Source organism: Asparagus officinalis, chromosome 5 (genome assembly GCF_001876935.1).
Source record: "Asparagus officinalis chromosome 5, Aspof.V1, whole genome shotgun sequence".
In the NCBI taxonomy this organism is placed as follows: Eukaryota; Viridiplantae; Streptophyta; class Magnoliopsida; order Asparagales; family Asparagaceae; genus Asparagus; species Asparagus officinalis.
Genome location: NC_033798.1, coordinates 117,979,943 through 117,997,620, shown reverse-complemented (window position 1 = coordinate 117,997,620; position 17,678 = coordinate 117,979,943). Strand labels below are relative to the sequence as shown.

Below are 17,678 nucleotides of genomic sequence, written 5' to 3'. Positions count from 1 at the left end.
CCCCCCCCCCCCCAACTTTGGATGATTATCAGATAATCTCTCATGTGAAACATGCGCCTTTGAAAATTAAAAGCATTCAAAACCTAATTTCACTGTGCATCCTAACTTCTACTATTTCAACAACCCCCGTTGTATTATTTTATTATTTTATTATTTTTGTATGGCTATATAAGGGGGTGTAGGGAGAGGGTTTAAGAGCATCAGAACTTAGTTGAGTAGAGAGGAAATAGAGAGAAGAGAGTGAGATAGAAAGAGTCATTTTCTTTGTGTGAGTATCTGGATAGAGAGTGATCTCCTCTTTTGTAATCTTCTCTTTGTGATTAGTGAAGTTCTCTGTTGTTCTCGTCCGTGGACGTAGGTCATACTGACCGAACCACGTTAAATCCTTGTGTGTTGTTCTCTTTATCCACTCTTGTATATACATCTTTTGTGTCTGTGAAGCCACTCCGCTGTAAAAACTGGTATCAGAGCCTGACTTAGAGTACGTATATCTGCTTATTGTATACTCTGTGGCTGCCACTAAAAGTGGATTCTCCACATCGGAAAATAAGTTAGATTATCATTTACTCTTTAAAAGCAATGATACTATTCACGCGTATGGTACTATTCATACGTATGGTTACTATTCATACGTATGAGTACTATTCATACGTACGATTACTGTTCAGTTGTTGTTCACAATTACAGTTACTGTTCTAGTGGGCTTCAAGATGTCTTCTGTGAAATACAAAGTGGAGAAATTCGATGGGAGAAACAGCTTTAGTTTGTGAAGAATAAAAATAAGGGCTTTCCTAGTACAACAATGACTGTTCAAGGTCTTGTCCGGAAAGGATAAGTTGCCGGAATCTATGCCCGATAATGAGAAAGAAGTGCTGGAGATGAAGGCGCATAGTGCCATACAACTCTGTTTGGCCGATGAGGTCCTGCGGGAGGTTGTGGCTCAAGTTGGAGAGTTGTACATGACAAAATCTCTGACGAACAAGCTTTACTTAAAGCAACGCCTCTTCTCCCTTAGCATGAAGGAAGGTATACGAATTAAAGACCACTTAGATGAACTTAACACTATTCTTATGGATTTAAAGAATATTGATGTTAAAATCAACGAAGAAGATCAAGCCCTGATCTTGTTATGTTCATTACCTCATTCTTATGAGAATTTTGTTAATAACATGTTATATGGTAGAGATACACTTTCTTTGAATGATGTCAAATCAGCCCTACATTCAAAAGAGTTAAGGTAAAAAGTGTATATCGTAGGAGGAGAGGATCAAGCTGAAGGCTTGTTCGCTCGTGATCGTCCTGAAAAGAGTGTTGGTGGTAGAGGCAAATCTAGAAATATGTCTAGATCAAAGTCCATGCTAAGGAAAATTGTTGAATGTTATTACTGTCACAAATATGGGCATATAAAACCTAATTGTCTAGCGCTTAAAGCAAAAGATACTTCACAGTCGAAGTCTGGGGATGTAAAACCTTCAGTTGCCACTGTAACTGAAGAGTTTTCTAGTTCACATGAAGTTCTTTCAGTTAGTGTTAATACTCATTCACAAGATGAGTGGGTTCTTGATTCATTCTAGTTCACATGAAGTTCTTTCAGTTAGTGTTAATACTCATTCACAAGATGAGTGGGTTCTTGATTCGGGTTGTTCCTATCATATGTGTCAGTTAGTGTTAATACTCATTCACAAGATGAGTGGGTTCTTGATTCGGGTTGTTCCTATCATATGTGTCTGCATAGGAATTGGTTTATCACATATCAGTCTATCGATGGTGGGAATGTTTTGTTGGGAAATAATATGCCTTGCAAGAATGTTGGTATCGGATCAATTAAGATCAGAACCCATGATGGTATTGTTAGAACATTGAGCAATGTCCGTCATATTCTAGAATTAAAGAAGAACCTCATTTCTTTAGGCACCCTTGACTCAAATGGTTTTAACTTTTTGGCTGAAGGTGGAGTTTTGAGAGTAAGTAAAGGCTCTCTTGTTGTGATGAAAGGAAAGAATGTAAATACCATCTATATCCTTGAAGGCAGTACAGTGACAGGTGCTGCGGCGGTGTCATCCTCAGAGGATTCAGATTCAGATATTACACATTTGTGGCATATGCGGTTAGGGCATATGAGTGAGAGAGGACTGGATATATTGAGCAAACAAGGTCTGCTTTGTGGTCAGAAAACCAGCAAATTAGACTTTTGTGAGCATTGTGTTTTCAGCAAACACCATAGAGTATCATTTAGAACCGGTGTCCACAGAACCAATGGTACTTTAGATTATATCCATTCAGATGTTTGGGGTCCCTCTTAGGTTCCATCGAAAGGTGGAGTTCGTTTTCTGCTAACATTGATTGATGATTATTCCAGAAAAGTTTTGGTGTATCCTTTAAAGCATAAGAGTGATGTGTTTGTAACCTTCAAGCAATGAAAGGTTATGATTGAGAAGCAAACAGAAAAGAAAGTGAAGCGCCTCAGAACCGACAATGGGATAGAGTTTTGTTCCACAGATTATGACCAGTTCTGCAAAAATGAAGGTATTATGCGTCATCGTACAGTTCGGCATACACCACAGCAAAATGGAGTTGCAGAAAGGATGAATAGAACACTTTTAGAGAGAGCTCGGTGGATGCTCTCTAATGCCGGTTTGTCAAAAGACTTTTGGGCCGAAGCAGTTAATACAGCTTATTATTTGGTAAACAGATCTCCTTCTACAACAATTGATTTCAAGACTCCAGAAGAGGTATGGTCTGGTGTTCTTGCTAATTACTCTTATTTAAGAGCATTTGGTTATCCTGCTTATTTTTATGTTAATGATGGTAAATTTGAACCTAGAGCAAAGAAAGCTATCTTTCTAGGATATACTACTGGGGTGAAGGGATATAGATTGTGGTATTCTGATCCTAAGTCACCTAAGTTTATTATTAGTAGGGATGTTACTTTTGATGAAAAATTCATGCTTCACCTGAGAAAGGAGTTTGTTATTGTTACTACATGTACTTAAAAGGAGTCTAGCAAGCAGGTGGAGCTAGAGAGCCCAGCTTCAAAGAAAAGTGCTTGAGGGCGCTCATGTTAAACCAGTTGATACTGCGGAAGGTTCAACTTCAGATACTGATACACCACAAGAGTAACAGTATAATATTGCCACCGAGAGAACAAAAAGGCAGATCCGACCTCCTCAACGCTATGCAGACATGCTTGATTGTGCTTTGAGTATAGCAAAATCGATTGAGGTTCCAGAGCCTTCTACTTATAAGGAGGCTATTAGTGGCAATGAGGCTGCAAATTGGACTATTGCGATCACTGAAGAGATGGAGTCTTTTCACAAGAACCAGACATAAGAGTTAGTGAAGCCACTAAGGAGACAGAAGATTGTTGGCTGTAAATGGGTCTTCAAGAAGAAAGAAGGAACTCCATATACAGATTCTATAAGGTACAAGGCACGCTTGGTAGCTAAAGGCTACAGTCAGACCAAAGGTGTGGACTTCAATGAAATATTCTCTCCAGTTGTAAAACACATCTCAATTCGCGTGTTGCTTGTCATGGTTGCTCATTTTAATTTAGAGTTTGAGCAACTTGATGTGAAGATAGTTTTTCTACATTGTGAGCTTAAGGAGCATATCTTTATGCATCAGCCAGAGGGGTTCATTGTTGAAGGTTAAGAAGACCATATGTGCAGGTTGAAGAAATCTCTTTATGGGTTGAAACAGTCTCCGAGACAGTGGTATTTGAGATTTGATACTTTCATGTTTGAGCATGCATGGTTACTCTAGGAGTAAATATGATAGTTTTGTTTATCATAAAAAGCTCAATGATGGTTCTTTTGTATGTTTATGACATGTTGATTGCAGCTAAAAATATGTCAGAAATCAACGAGTTGAAATCTTAACTCAAACATGAGTTTGAGATGAAAGACTTGGGAGCAGCAAAGAAGATTTTGGGGATGGAGATCCACAGTCGCTCGTTCAAGTCTACGCTTTTGCGAGCGTGAAAACTTAACGGGCTCTTGAACTTCGACCCGTAATCTAATGCGGTCGGTAACAGGGGCTTTCCCTTTGTTATCTTTCTTGGGGGGACTAGCACGACCCCCAGTCTGGTTTGTTGTTTGGGGACCTTTCAACGGTCCCAATCGCTCCTTGACAGGTGCAACATGAGTTTGAGATGAAAGACTTGGGAGCAGCAAAGAAGATTTTGGGGATGGAGATCCACAGGAACATGCGAGAAGGAAGTTTATTCCTATCTCAGGAGAAATACATCAAGAATGTATTGGAGAGATTTGGTATGCTTGATGCTAAGCCTGTGAAGACTCCGCTTGCTAATCATTTTTGTCTTTCAGCAGATTTATCACCTCAGATTGAGGAGAAAGAGCAATACATGTCTTATGTTCCTTATGCGAGTGCAGTTGGAAGCATTATGTATGCTATGGTCTGCACCTATCCAGATATTTACATGCAGTCAGTGTTGTAAGTCGGTATATGGATAAGCCTGGAAAGGTCCATTGGCAGGCTGTGAAATGGATATTTAAATATTTGAGAGGATCTGCTAATATTGGTTTGTATTTTGACAGGAACACGGACTCAAATTGCAGAATACTTGGCTATTCTGATTCAGATTATACGGACAATTTGGATAAGAGACGATCTTTGACAGGTTATATATTCATTCTTTCAGGTAGTGTTATTAGTTGGAAGGCGACTCTACAGTCGACAGTTGCTTTGTCTACCACAGAGACAGAGTATATGACAGTGACAGAAGCAGTGAAAGAAGCTATTTGATTGAGATGTTTGGTTAAAGATCTATGCTTACACCAAGGTGTTACTATAGTGTTTTGCGACAGCCAGAGTGCTATACATTTGACGAAGCATCATATGTATCATGAAAGAACCAACCATATAGATGTCAGGTATCATTTTATCAGAGAAATTAAAGTCATCATGATTGAGAAAATGGGTATTACAGATAATCTAGTAGATATGATGACAAAGCATGTACCTTCGCGCAAATTCGAGCATTGTCTAGAATTGCTTGGAGTTCGACAAAGCGGAGGTTAAGCCCGTAAGGGGCTTCTAGCGAGACAATAAGAGTGAAGAGAAGATCTTTATTTTTAAAGTCAATGTGGAGAATTGTGAAACATGTGCCTTTAAAAATTAAAAGCATTCAAAACCTAATTCCACTGTGCAGCCTAACTTCTACTATTTCAACAACCCTCTTTGTATTATTTTATTATTTTTGTATGGCTATATAAGGGGTGTAGTGAGAGGGTTTAAGAGCATCAGAACTCAATTGAGTAGAGAGAAAATAGAGAGAAGAGAGTGAGATAGAAAAAGTCCCTTTCTTTGTGTGAGTATCTGGATAGAGTGTGATCTCCTCTTTTGTAATCTTCTCTTTGTGATTAGTGAAGTTCTCTGTTGTTCTCGTCCGTGGACATAGGTCATACTGACTGAACCACGTTAAATCCTTGTGTGTTGTTCTCTTTATCCACTCTTGTATAGACATCTTTTGTGTCTGTGAAGCCCCTCCGCTGCAACATCCCATAACTTAAAAAAATTCCTTTTAAGTTTAATGTTTAATAAGAAAATCCCCTAACAGACTAAAAATGTGGTTTATACTGTTAGGGGAATTTTCCAATGAAATCTCAACCTTAAAGGTGGTTCTCAGATAACCTAACTTAATGCCTTTTTTTAATTGATTAATTTTTATTTTATTTATATTTTGAAAGTTATGGGAGGTTATATGATAATCATCCAAAAGCTAAGGTAGTTTTCTGATATTTAGCCATTTTTTATGTCACTCTCATGTTTGTACTTCTATACTTTCAGGTAGGAGCTAATAATACAAAGGAAACCCACAACAATTTTGACAGTTCATCAAGGGGGTCTCATGAGTCAATTGAGACTTTTCAAAAGACAGAAGAGAACGTCTCTAGAAATAGTTCTTCATCAAGGGAAGGTTCAACTTCTAATAATGCAGAGAATGAATCATCAGAGAATAAAGTAAGGGAGTGGGTGGTTGAAGATGAACCCGGCGTCTTCGTAACAATCCGTAGCTTACCAAACGGCTCAAAGGAGCTATTACGCGTTGAGCTAAGGTAAAAGTCTAAATTGCTTTGAATTCTCGTTTTAATTTCACGTACAAGAATCAAGATTATATATTTCTTCCAGGGGTAAGTTTCCAGATAACCCCCCGAAAGTTTGTCACATTTTGAGATAGCTCCAACAAAGTTTTATCAGATTAGGGGTTGTAAAACTTCCTTTTTGATGTTATGTGACATTTTTAAAGTATTACCTCGTAATAGGACACATTTTTAGTAGCTAACACGTTTGTTTTGTAATGAATTAAAACAGCCGGGAGAGATTTGGGGAGGTGAAGGCACGAGTATGGTGGGAAGAGAACAAGGCAAGGTTGCACAAGCAATACTCCTAAAAGAAATTAAAGATAATCATCCCATTTGATGTTTTTTTCTTTTGTACTTTGTAGATGTTACCATCTTTAATTTCTTTTTTTCCTTTTGTCCCTCTTTTGCAAATAAATTACCAAATTCATGCTGCCTGATTTCTGGCGTTTTTGCCACCGCTGATTGTTAATTTCTTCCCAAAAGAAACTTGCTTAACTGTGTATCGTACGAGTCCCAAAATTTAATTTACTTTGAAGATGTAACGCTCTCAATTTATGTCGAAAAAGATTGATATTGAAACCTCAATGCCCTCAAACCGGCCTGTGAATTTTTCTTGCCCAAACAAAACGAAGAGAAACTCGACATCTTGTTTCGTACGTTAAATCCGTAATAGACATTTGGGCACATAAAAAACAGATATTTCTCAAGTAAATTTTCCATTAATTTATAAATTTATTCTCTAGTACCACAATCCAATGAATATAAACAACTGATAACTAAACCCAGCACGCACTGGCTTTTTCATTTCCATAAACCGCCGTAATCGGTAACCTGTAAGTGTTTAGATCAACATCATCCGCGACCAGTATTCTACGCTTCAACGTTGAAATAAACAGTATAAGACTCATCCCTCAAGCTAAGCAACGGCTCAAGCACAAAATTCCTCTTCTTCCCGTTTGCCACAAAACTAATAGGATGATACTCCTTCATCCCTCTAGTCATCATAAAACTCGCCTTCTCGCCGAAGGCTTCATCGCTGTCCTCTTTGTGCATAAGCCCAACCTGATTTTCAATAGAGTAAACAAAGCAATCTTTTTGATCCCTAGCCTCAAAAGACACCGAATTCTCTTTACCATCCAAACCCGAAATCACTGTAAAGATAGATTCTGAGCGTGAAGGAAATGAGACTGTCAGAGGTTTGTTTGGTCCTTGATGCACGATAGCCATCCCTGGGAGATCAAATGGCTCGAGGATTACTGACCGTCCAAGTAAATGCTTCCCGGGACTGGTGTGCTTAACGGGTCTGATCATGTTAGGGTATACTAAGTCGTGTGGAATGAGATTGAAAGTGGCATGAACAGCATCATCAGTGCCAGGTTTAGGCTGATGATTCATTGTCAGAGAAGAGTTTGTGTTGGAGAGGAATAGGGTTTGGTTGTTGGATTGCTGAGAGAGAGAGACAAGTTGAGATCGGGTGGAGTCAGGAATGGGAGTGATCCACTCATTTATGGAGGATGATTTGCCGATCTTGACGTCCCAATCGTTACTGGTTAGGCCAGCGAGCAGGTATGGACCGAAGAGGATTGCTTTGATCGATGCATATTCTGGTCGTTCATCTAGCAACAAAGTTTTGTGACAGTATTTTCAGCGAATAAAGAGTTAAAAAGAATTATATTTTGTCAAATACAATCGTAGCTTCAAGTAGACCTTCATATTCTTTCAGGTTTAGATCTTTAGACATAAAAATAAAACGAGTGGGCTCTTTACACTTACATACTTCAAGGTTTACCTCAATTTTATCTTTGATACCCCAAAGTTTTGTTTGCTCAAAAAATAACTCAGAGTTCAATTAAAATTACTTTGATATCCCAAAGACCTTTTTTTTGGCCCAAGAAATAGCCCAAAGGTCATGAAAATGTAACTTTGATATCCCCAAATTTGAACTTTTTATTAAAAGTTTGAGCTATGAAAGTTAAATTTTGTTAAACTTCAAGGTATTTTTTGGGTAAAAGAAAACTTTGGGGTATCAAATTAAGAAAAGAGGCAAGCTTTGGGGTACTGTTTGGGCAAAAATAAACATTCGGGTATACAGAGTAGATTTGGGGGCATTTAAGTGCAAATAACCCCAAAAGAAGACGTCACTTTGAGTGCACACTTCAGTCTTACTATTTGATATATACGCAGGAAAGCCAAAAGACCTATACTTGCAAACTCTAAACTGAATTCTTGTGTCAATGTGTCTTCCAAAATAGTAAATTTACAAGGTTGGACGCCTATGAACGGCTTAAATCTGACATAAGATTGCAAGACTTATATTCTCTTTCCAACAGTCCTTGAAAGTAAAAATTAACAGGAATGTTCAATTCTATAGTCCCTATATTAAGTAATCACAAGCACAACATCCCAGTTTTATCATGAACAAGAACAGCTCGATGTTTTTAACTAAATATGAACAGAAAAATATGATTATAAACCTTAGTAGTCATACCATCCAAATAATGTTCACAGATATTAGGAAACTGACCTTTTATTGCCTCTGCCCGCAAACTAATTGGCAAATTGAGGGCCAAGCTGTCATTTGAAGTCCACTGTTTAGAAAGACTGAGGAAATTTCCTGCAGGGATGAACAGAGAACTCAGGCATGTCACATGCAAATATATGAATGCTAGAAGCCATATACCAAATCAAAAGGCAATCTAAATAGATAAAAGCATCTTGCCTTGTCTCTATTTGCTGGTTTGGAACAGAATCTTATTCTGCTTCAGTACATCTACCTTGAGTAATTCATGTCTAATTTCCACATTATGGGTCAAGTTTCAACCAGGGAAGAATGATGCCTGCTATAGGAAAACCCCTCCCAAAAATAAAGCCCTTACTTCCAAATTTGTTGATTCCTTTCTCCAAATTCTGATAATTTTTTATATCTTGAAATGTTGAACTTTAGAAGTCATGGCTGTGTCTTGAAGTATCTCCCAACTTTTTATGGATACTTGCATTTATTAAAATGTACATCATCTTCTAAAAACAATACAGAAGAAAGCATGCATATATCATTTCTCTTAGAATTTTCCCATCATCTATCCATGATATTTTGCTTGTCATACAACACGAATCTGCAAGTTTAATAGAAAAAAGAGACAAATTTACCAGGGGATGGTAGAGACAGATCTTGATCATTAAACATCGCTTTTGCACCATTTAAAGTTGTCCAGAACGGTATTCGTAGGTGCAAGGTTGAAGCTTGAATGGAAGACTGCATGAATAAGATCAAATTAAGATAATGTTTCCTATGCTTTAAGAAAAAAGGATATTGCTTCCTCCATTTTATAATACATTGGGTACTAAAATAAAGAAAAAAAGAACTTGGGTTTTAGAATATAACAAGCATTAGTTGACATGTGACTTTGGAAAAGATCAAATTAAAATTTAGGAGAAATATAAATATTATAAGCAGCATATGATGATAAAATGAGGGGAAAGTATATAACTTAATCACTCCTTCACAGGCGATGAAGAAAATACCTCCTTTGAAAGAATTGACAATGTGACATGAAGAGTGGGTTCCCATGAATTAATAGGTTGTATTTTCTGCGTTATCATAATGCTTCCAGACTTCCAATCAAACGCACTTGGTATGAACTGTATGATGTAAAGACCTGGGATACTTCCCGGCTCCTCAAAATAGATGGAATCTCCTAATTTGGAGAATGATTCAATACCTACAAACAATCAAAAAAATCAAATAAGATACAGAAGAATTTTTGGATTTTTGGTAGTCTATAATATATTTATAACCTAGATATCTTTGCCTATTATATCAAAATTCTCAATAAGCACAAGTGAAGCCAAAACCCTTCTAGTTCAAAAAGTGTTCCACTATTTATATACAATAGTCATCTAAAATCACCTAAAAAATGATTGGATGGTTTAGATATGCTACACTATCATGGATTAGATGGTGTATGTGATTAAAAAAAAGGTCTTGTAATGTAATTTACTACAGCTAACTGCAGTAATCTTAAGAGTTTAACCTGTATTTCCCCTGGATGAAATTTTGAAAAATCAACCTACTAATGCATCAATAGCCTAATTTCCATGACCAACTGTCTTATCCAAGATACAGAGCTCCAGTAAAATAACAAAAAAACCGAATCCCACTTTTGCTGTACTCTTCAAGACAAGAACATTGAACTCTCTGGTTTTAGCAAACCCAAATTCAACAATATGGCTAAAATATTTATAGCCATGCTAACTGTGTTTTCACCTTAGGGTGTCAAAACATCCTAAATGCATCTTTGCTATCAGCTCAACTACATTAGCAAAGTTTTATTTTCTAGCAATCTACTGGAAATGAACACTGTATTATCTGACATTATAATGTCATTTTAAAGTATGTTACTTTAAAATACCTGTCCCATAACAACACCAAAAATCATTGAATTGTGATCCCCATCCATGGTAGCTCCGTGCCTTCGACTGCCCAGGCCCTTGTGGAAGCATATAAATCATCACTCCAGGCTCCCTTCCTCTTTGTATGCTTAGCACACCGTTTGTCAGTGCTCTCTCATAATAGTCAGCATATGCCATTTCTTTGGTCCATCTAAATAAGTTACGAGAAACCTGCATAATTAGCAGAACTTTGTAATTAGAAAGGCAAATACAGGATAATTATCAGTGACCAACCTACTTTCTTGATTCTTGTCAGATTAATTTGTATTATCAGTTAAGTTTCATTGAATGTCTAATTAAGAAACAAAAATTTCCGATAATTCCTAGTTCTAGCATACCAGATGAAAGTCAGTATGACATACCTTAAGCATGTTATAAGTAGTGCAGGATTCTTCATCCTCTGTGCTTAGAGTATCTGCTAAGCGCTTTGGATCTGACCTGCATATTAATCAAGGCAATTGCAATGAATTAGTGAAGCCATGTGCACAAAGAAGAGCATGACTTAAATAGAATAGTTGAATTTTCCACTGTCAACATAAAAAATTTATCAATTACTTTCTAGTTTTAAGGCTTAAATAGAATAGTGGAATATTTGTGTTTCTTACCAAAACTCGCTGACAGAAGTTCCACCCGTTGCATAAGTATGGGAAGCATTAACAATATCCATAAAGAATGTTCCTATGTCCTGTGAGATAGAGTTAAGTATATTTGTAAGTTCAATAAGATAAAACTATAGAAACTATAGAAATACTAATTAAAAAACGACTTTCACTTTAAACCTCAACTAGATCTCATCATTTCTGGGATACAAGAAATGGGTACTGACTAGTGAGTCTCATGAAAATGTAAAAGGATCCTATATGAAAATAATTATGTATAAGTACAGTTGTTCAGTGGAAAATTTTCTAGATGATTTGACAGTATGCAACAGTTGATAATACTTTATTGTGTTATCTTAAGTCTTTAAGCAATGAAAAAGATAAACTTTTAACTTTGAATTCAAAGTAGAACAGCCATGATATTAAAGATAAACAAAAACAATATAGTCGGAAAGCTTTGGGAGTGTGTGACTATAGTTTGCACATCAAAGCCTCTTTCAGTAAGAAAATGGGAAAGATAGTGAAGTCTAAGGTGGTACTCCCTAAGTTGGAAGAAATTACAAAATGTTGATCAAACAATCAAAAAAAGAAGCAGCCTAGACTACCCTCAAACAAATCTCCTTTTTTTCTTAACGAAGTAAGGTAAGAAAACAGATCACTAAACATTAACAAGGACCATATGAAGGAGTGGAACTATGAAAGATGAATGCTAATTAGGAAGAAGATGAAGAAGAAGAAGCTAATGTGAATGAACAGTTAAAAGGATGTGATTGTTCTTTCCAATTTCCACTGAAATAGTCCAATAGATGCATGAATATAGAGAGAGAAAAAAACCCGCGTGGCTTCAAAGATACTAAGGGTATGCTAGGTGATAAGTGCTTTCACCGCTTTCAAACAAATAAGTGCTTCTTCAACAAATTTGAATGTTTGATAATTGATTCAAAATGGAACTTCTATGAAAAACAAGTAAAAGAATTTATAGCCTGAAGAAGCTAATTTTTTTTCTCCTTCTATCAGTTGTAGAAGAAAAACTGTTGCCACATGATTATTCCTCTTCTCTTCAAAAAATCTCTCAAGAATCCGGCAATATGCCTTTAACTGAATTTTTCTCTCTATTTCTCTCATAGACCCTACCAAAGCTTTATCTCAGACATTCTTTCTTATCCAATCTTCATTTAAACAAATCTATTTCAGAAATGTGAAGTTTTTATAAGCACTAAACTTTTGAAATTAAAAAAACATTTAATTTATAAGCACTAAACTTTTGAAATTAAAAAACATTTAATTTATTTTTGGACAGAATTAAAGTTTTTATAAGCATTAGACTTTTGAAATTACAGAACATTTTATTTACTTTCAGACAAGCCCTTCTACCAAAAGAATTTTATACAAGTAAAAGCAACAAGAAAAGCACCATAAGACATATCAAGCTATAGAAAAATCTCAAGGCATATTTATATTGGCTACACAAAAGTTGCAGCTCTTAATAAAAATAGGAACTAAAGTTACATATGCTTTCTGCCAGTTGACACATTAAGTAAAAGATTCTCTAATCGCATACAAATTCCTAGTTTCTCATCATTATAATCCTAGAACAACAGAATTTAGCGGAAACATGTATTTAGATCCTTCGACGCATATTACCTTGTAAAGTGAATCTCCAGTAATCTCATAGCGCATCTGCGCTCCTATAACAACGGGGATATGTGTATTGGCATGAAAACCAGAAAGGCTGTCAGACTGCAATAAAGCACAAATTTAACAAGGTAAGGGCAAACTCCTGTCATGTTACAGTTACTGCAGTAATATTATATATTCTCTATTTTATAACAAAGATGATACTTACACCCAGTAGATACAGAAATATTAGTTACCTTAACAATTGATCAAACTATTTTGCTACATATGCATGTATCTATTTAGTATGTGTTCGATTTAAGGTAGAGACAATTTGAAACCTTTTATGCTACTAGGTTTGATTTATGATTTCTGCAGCCAACATATGGCATAACGTCAAGATCAAGAGAACTCCTAAATGTTGGTGTGTATTCACTCCTCTCAATGTATACATAACTAGCTGGTCAATCTCGGTGATATTATTGTCAGCCACGCTGCCAAGAACTAGAAGAGAATGAATAGTTCAACCATACAACATTTACAAAATTTTGGCAGATTATAATACATAACCCAAAGATGAATAGAGCCAGACAAAAAGAGAAGAAAAAAGTGGGTGGTGTTATTCTTCTTTTAGGGACAAAACTCTCTGCTAATGCAACTAATGTATAAATCTCCAACAACAAAATTTTATTGATAGTTTACAATAATACTTGTAAGAAGAAGTTAACAGACCTGTACTGCAAGCAGACCTAGAAAGCATGGCTTGTCAAAAAGATGAGCTAAAATCAAATGCTTCTGATTACCCTGCATCAAGTCAACACAAAGCAGCTCATTGCTCCGGTTTATGATTAACTTACGAAGAAATAAAAAATGACAAACAAACCAACAACACACGGTCATGACAAATCAAATGAGTCCATGTTTGAAAGTAAGCAGTATAATTTGCAAAATGAAAATGGCTGTTTGCAATAATCTTTTATCAAGTAGAAAATTGCCTCTCTTGCAAATACCTTTGCCCCCAAAGGACGATCCACTTGATATATCCTGTAACACACACACACACACACACACACACACAAAGATATGGTATAGACATGAAAGAAATTTACCGTTATGCTGTACAGCCTGTAGAGAACATCATTCATGCCTCCTGTTTCATCATTGAGAGATACCCAGTGTCTCTCAATACTATACTTTTGTATGACACTTTTCACACGGTTCTCAAAGTATTCAGCCATCCATACCACCATTTGTAACGTTTGAGAATTACCACCCAGTGTGTACTGATCAAGTAAGCCTGCCATTATCTGTTAATATAGCATTATTAATCCCTTCACAATAATATCGACAGCTTAATAGGAAACAGTTATCATATGCCTCATTAGCCTGATTATGCGACTCAAATGAGTGCAATTCCCAACAAGAAATCATGCAACTTTCCCTAAAGATGAGTACAAAGGCACTGATAATAAATGAAATGAAGCAAAGGAGAATATTTGGATAACAAACACCAAACAGAAAGGGGAGGAGAAGAAGAAGATATCATAGATGGATCCACACTATTTAGCACATAATGTCTACCTTGTGAATAGTGTAATATGGCGCCCAAACAGGTTTTATGGCTTCAAATCGGTCAAAAAATTCAGGTGGAAAAGCTGAGAGATACCCAGTGCCTGTTTTATTTTGACAGGCAGAAAGTGCATTCACTACGGATGTCATTCTATCATATAGAGTGCCATTGTGGGTACTAGCCCACATCATAGCTGAAGCACTCAAATAATGCCCTGCAGAAAAAGAGGGGAAATTGTTAGCACAAGAAAACGTGAACGGGATAAATCAATATAATGAATTCATGTGATGTCTTAATGCGTGAACTAAAGGTGAAACAGATAGAGATCTATTACTTACGACAATTGAGTCTCTTGCTTAAGGAGAAAACACAAATAGAAAAGCAACACCAAGCTAAGAAATTAAGTGCACATGGATGGAAGAATAGTAAAAGGGCAAAAAGACAGGGGAAAATGCAATTAGTTTCAATAAGGTGTAAAAAAGAAAACACAAGAACTTAATCAGAAGTTCTAAAATAGTGGTAAATTCTTTAAGTTTTGGGTTTTTTTTAAGATTATCAATTAAAAGGACCATGCATGCTTTGCAAATTAGTCATAAAGAAACCAATGCAACAATTACTGTGTGGGGGCAGGTATCAATAGTTCGAGTACAATATTTATAAATGAACTAAGTAAAAATAAATGATCTCCCAACCATCAGTAACTAAATCATCCAGAGGTCTCCAGCAATAACTATTTTATCATACAACAATTAAGCACAAATCAATAACAATAAATCAATCAGACGCATTATCAACAAGAAGTTCATACTCTTTTATGTGGAGAATTAAAATTAAGATACAGTCATTAAATATAAACTGATTACTAACCCACAAAATGTCCCCTAAGCTCTTGATCCGGTGATTCCCACCCTCCGTAAGGTTGCCCAGGGGTCGATAGACCCGCCTCTTTGCGAAAGCTCCAAACCAGTCGATCCACATCCAATATCAACAAGTACTCCAAATTTGTCTGCTGAGCCATGCCATATATAGACTCTGGATCCAAACGAACATCGTGAAGAGGAACTTCTTTAAGGAAATTAGCCCCACGGGATCGACCATTGACCCCCACCAAACCCTTTATATTTCGATAGAGCATCGCCCAATCAAAGTCCTCAAGGGGAGCTTCTTTATTTAGAAGCTTTCGCGGGCGCAAATCCATCCACGCAGATTCATCGGTAGGAGTCAAGTGGAAATGGGAAAAGACCTCCTCCTTCCAAGTTTCGTTTTTTGATGACATGAGCTGCGCTCGGAGTGTGTGTGAAGAAAGCTGAGTTGGTATGTTGGTGCATTCCTTTGCAGATACATAAGAGCAGAGTGTAGATACTAAGATGAGGAATGCAACAAATAAGCTGGATATCACTTTCTTCCTATTCGTTGAAAGGTGCATTTTGAATTGGCTGGAGAATGAACAAAATTGGAGTTACCTGAGATGAAGATTTCAAAAATGTTAATTGAAAAGACTGACACTTGGATTAAGATGAGCTTATGAGAGAATAACAGTATGCAAAATGAAAACAAGGACTCATCTAATAAACTCAAATTCACTACATAAGAAACATGTGAACTCATGAACCAAAATTCAATAGAACACAAAATCAAAACCACTTCTTTCTTTATATCAACTACACCTCTATCCATGAACTATTATATCAACCGAATGAATGAAACGGGAGTTGTCTGAGATGAAATTTTCACAAATTGATACCCCATCTAATAATAATCTCAAATTCACTTCCTAAGAAACATCTGGACTTATGAACTAAAATTCGATAAATAAAAGAAACCCATAAAAGGAAACACAAAATCAACACCACTTCCATCTTTCTCAACATTAATTACACCACTAGCGATGAACTGCTATAATTTTAATCACAAACCGTGACAAATTCAATTTAAAAAATATTTATTAACCAGAGTGACATTTGCACACAATAAGCTTGTAAGAGAATAACAGTATGTGTGCACAATGTAACAAATACCTACCTAAAAAACTCAAATCCACTTAATAAGAAACACCTGAATTTGTGAGCCAACATTCGATATACAAAAGAGCCGCATTCAAGAAAACACAAAATCAACACCACTTCCTTCTTTTTACACGTCAACTACACTGCTATCAATGAAATACTGTAAGTTTTGATTGAAAATAGTGCCAAGGGCCAAAGCTTCACTCACAGTTATTATTAGACAGAGACAGAGGGAACCTCAAAGATATCAACTTTAGCAATAAAAATCAAATTCATGAAAACCCCATAAAAAGAAACACAAACCCGACAGAGAAACTCGCAGCTAAATGCCACTCGCAGCTAAAAAAAAGAAATCGATCCCTTTCGCAAAGTAAGTAAGAAAGAAAGAAAGAAAGGAGTGTGGATTCTTCTCAGTGAGAAATCCAGCTCGTGCTACAACGGAACAAGAAATGCCCACACAATCAATTATTTAAAAAGATGGCGACGCAGGGGGGGCATTTTGGGAAAGGAAGCGCAAATCCTAAACTAGTGCGCCCGTGAGCTATAAAACAAGGAAACGGAGAGGGGCATTTTGGAAACAGAAAATTGATATCAAAACAAAAGGGGGATTCACGGGATCTCACCGTTCTATCCACAGCAGCGATCGCGATGGATACGGCCATTTATAGGGAATCTTTGATTTTTCCACCGCCAACAACAAATTATAGAGATAGAGAGAGAGAGAGAGAGAGAGAGAGAGAGAGACCGCCAACAACAAATTATAGAGAGAGAGAGAGAGAGAGAGAGAGAGAGAGAGAGAGAGGTTGTTGGCGCTTTTCGTTTGCGTAGCGTAGGCGACAATGGCGGGGTTTGAGTGAAGGTTAGGATTTAGGGTTTTGGATTGAGATTTTTGGGGGCAAATTTGCTCTTATTTTGTTTTTTTCCAGTTTCGGGGGTGGAGATGTTTTTGCACATAAGTCCTCTTGAGCTGTATAATTCGCTGATTTTAAGCTCTTGATTTTAGAGAAAGAACCTTGTCTATTGGTTTATTCGGGAATTCTTTTTTAAATGGCGGTAAACTTACATCAGGCTAGCTGATAATTTTAAGCACCAATTGGCCTCAACTACCGGGTAGCCATGTTTGTTTTTTCTAACAGTAGGGTATAATTTTAAAAGTAATTTGGACTCGCAATTTAAGTTCATGTTTATTTTTTTATCTGGTCTGATCCGGATTATTTTAAAGTCCGGGCTATTTTCAAGGAGTTGCTGCCTGATACCCCCAAAAGAGACCGAAGAGGAGACTAGGCTAAACCTACGAGACACGTACTCAGCGGGCCCTGCTGTCGCCACATTC

At 36.6% G+C, this 17,678-nt stretch overlaps 2 protein-coding genes across 7 annotated transcripts in view; one reads left to right on the top strand and one right to left on the bottom strand.

Moving 5' to 3' along the window:
- The window catches only part of LOC109842473 (protein Brevis radix-like 2), a gene marked incomplete at its 5' end in the record, with an annotated part of 7,566 nt that extends 967 nt beyond the window's left edge, over positions 1 to 6,599 (top strand). The window contains 2 exons of the mRNA XM_020411346.1: positions 5,809 to 6,077; positions 6,334 to 6,599. Of these exons, the coding sequence (XP_020266935.1) occupies positions 5,809 to 6,077; positions 6,334 to 6,412 (348 nt within the window). The remainder of the gene's footprint in view (positions 1 to 5,808; positions 6,078 to 6,333) is intronic.
- On the bottom strand, positions 6,804 to 17,162 carry LOC109840895. 6 transcript variants are annotated; one of them, XM_020409723.1, is made up of 14 exons: positions 17,147 to 17,162; positions 16,969 to 17,089; positions 15,207 to 15,775; positions 14,351 to 14,553; positions 13,879 to 14,076; positions 13,502 to 13,573; positions 12,797 to 12,892; positions 11,159 to 11,238; positions 10,916 to 10,991; positions 10,514 to 10,724; positions 9,627 to 9,823; positions 9,252 to 9,357; positions 8,629 to 8,718; positions 6,804 to 7,720 (listed from the first exon to the last, which is right to left on the bottom strand). In XM_020409723.1, exons 3-14 carry the CDS (start codon positions 15,763 to 15,765, stop codon positions 6,975 to 6,977), a joined length of 2,634 nt encoding a protein of 877 aa, XP_020265312.1. In that variant the 5' UTR covers positions 15,766 to 15,775; positions 16,969 to 17,089; positions 17,147 to 17,162; the 3' UTR covers positions 6,804 to 6,974. The 6 variants fall into 6 exon arrangements, with proteins under 6 accessions (XP_020265312.1, XP_020265308.1, XP_020265311.1 ...); XM_020409719.1 differs by lacking the exon at positions 17,147 to 17,162 and having other exon boundaries at positions 15,207 to 15,802; positions 16,969 to 17,087; XM_020409722.1 differs by lacking the exons at positions 16,969 to 17,089; positions 17,147 to 17,162 and adding an exon at positions 16,649 to 16,888.

Excerpts from the sequence above, each read along its gene's own strand:
- LOC109840895 (XM_020409723.1), bottom strand. The coding sequence starts at position 15,765 with ATGCACCTTTCAACGAATAGGAAGAAAGTGATATCCAGCTTATTTGTT. Across the intron at positions 14,077-14,350 it reads CATATTACACTATTCACAAG|ATAATGGCAGGCTTACTTGA; the intron begins GTAGACATTATG and ends CTATATTAACAG. Across the intron at positions 8,719-9,251 it reads TCTGTCTCTACCATCCCCTG|GAAATTTCCTCAGTCTTTCT; the intron begins GTAAATTTGTCT and ends TCATCCCTGCAG.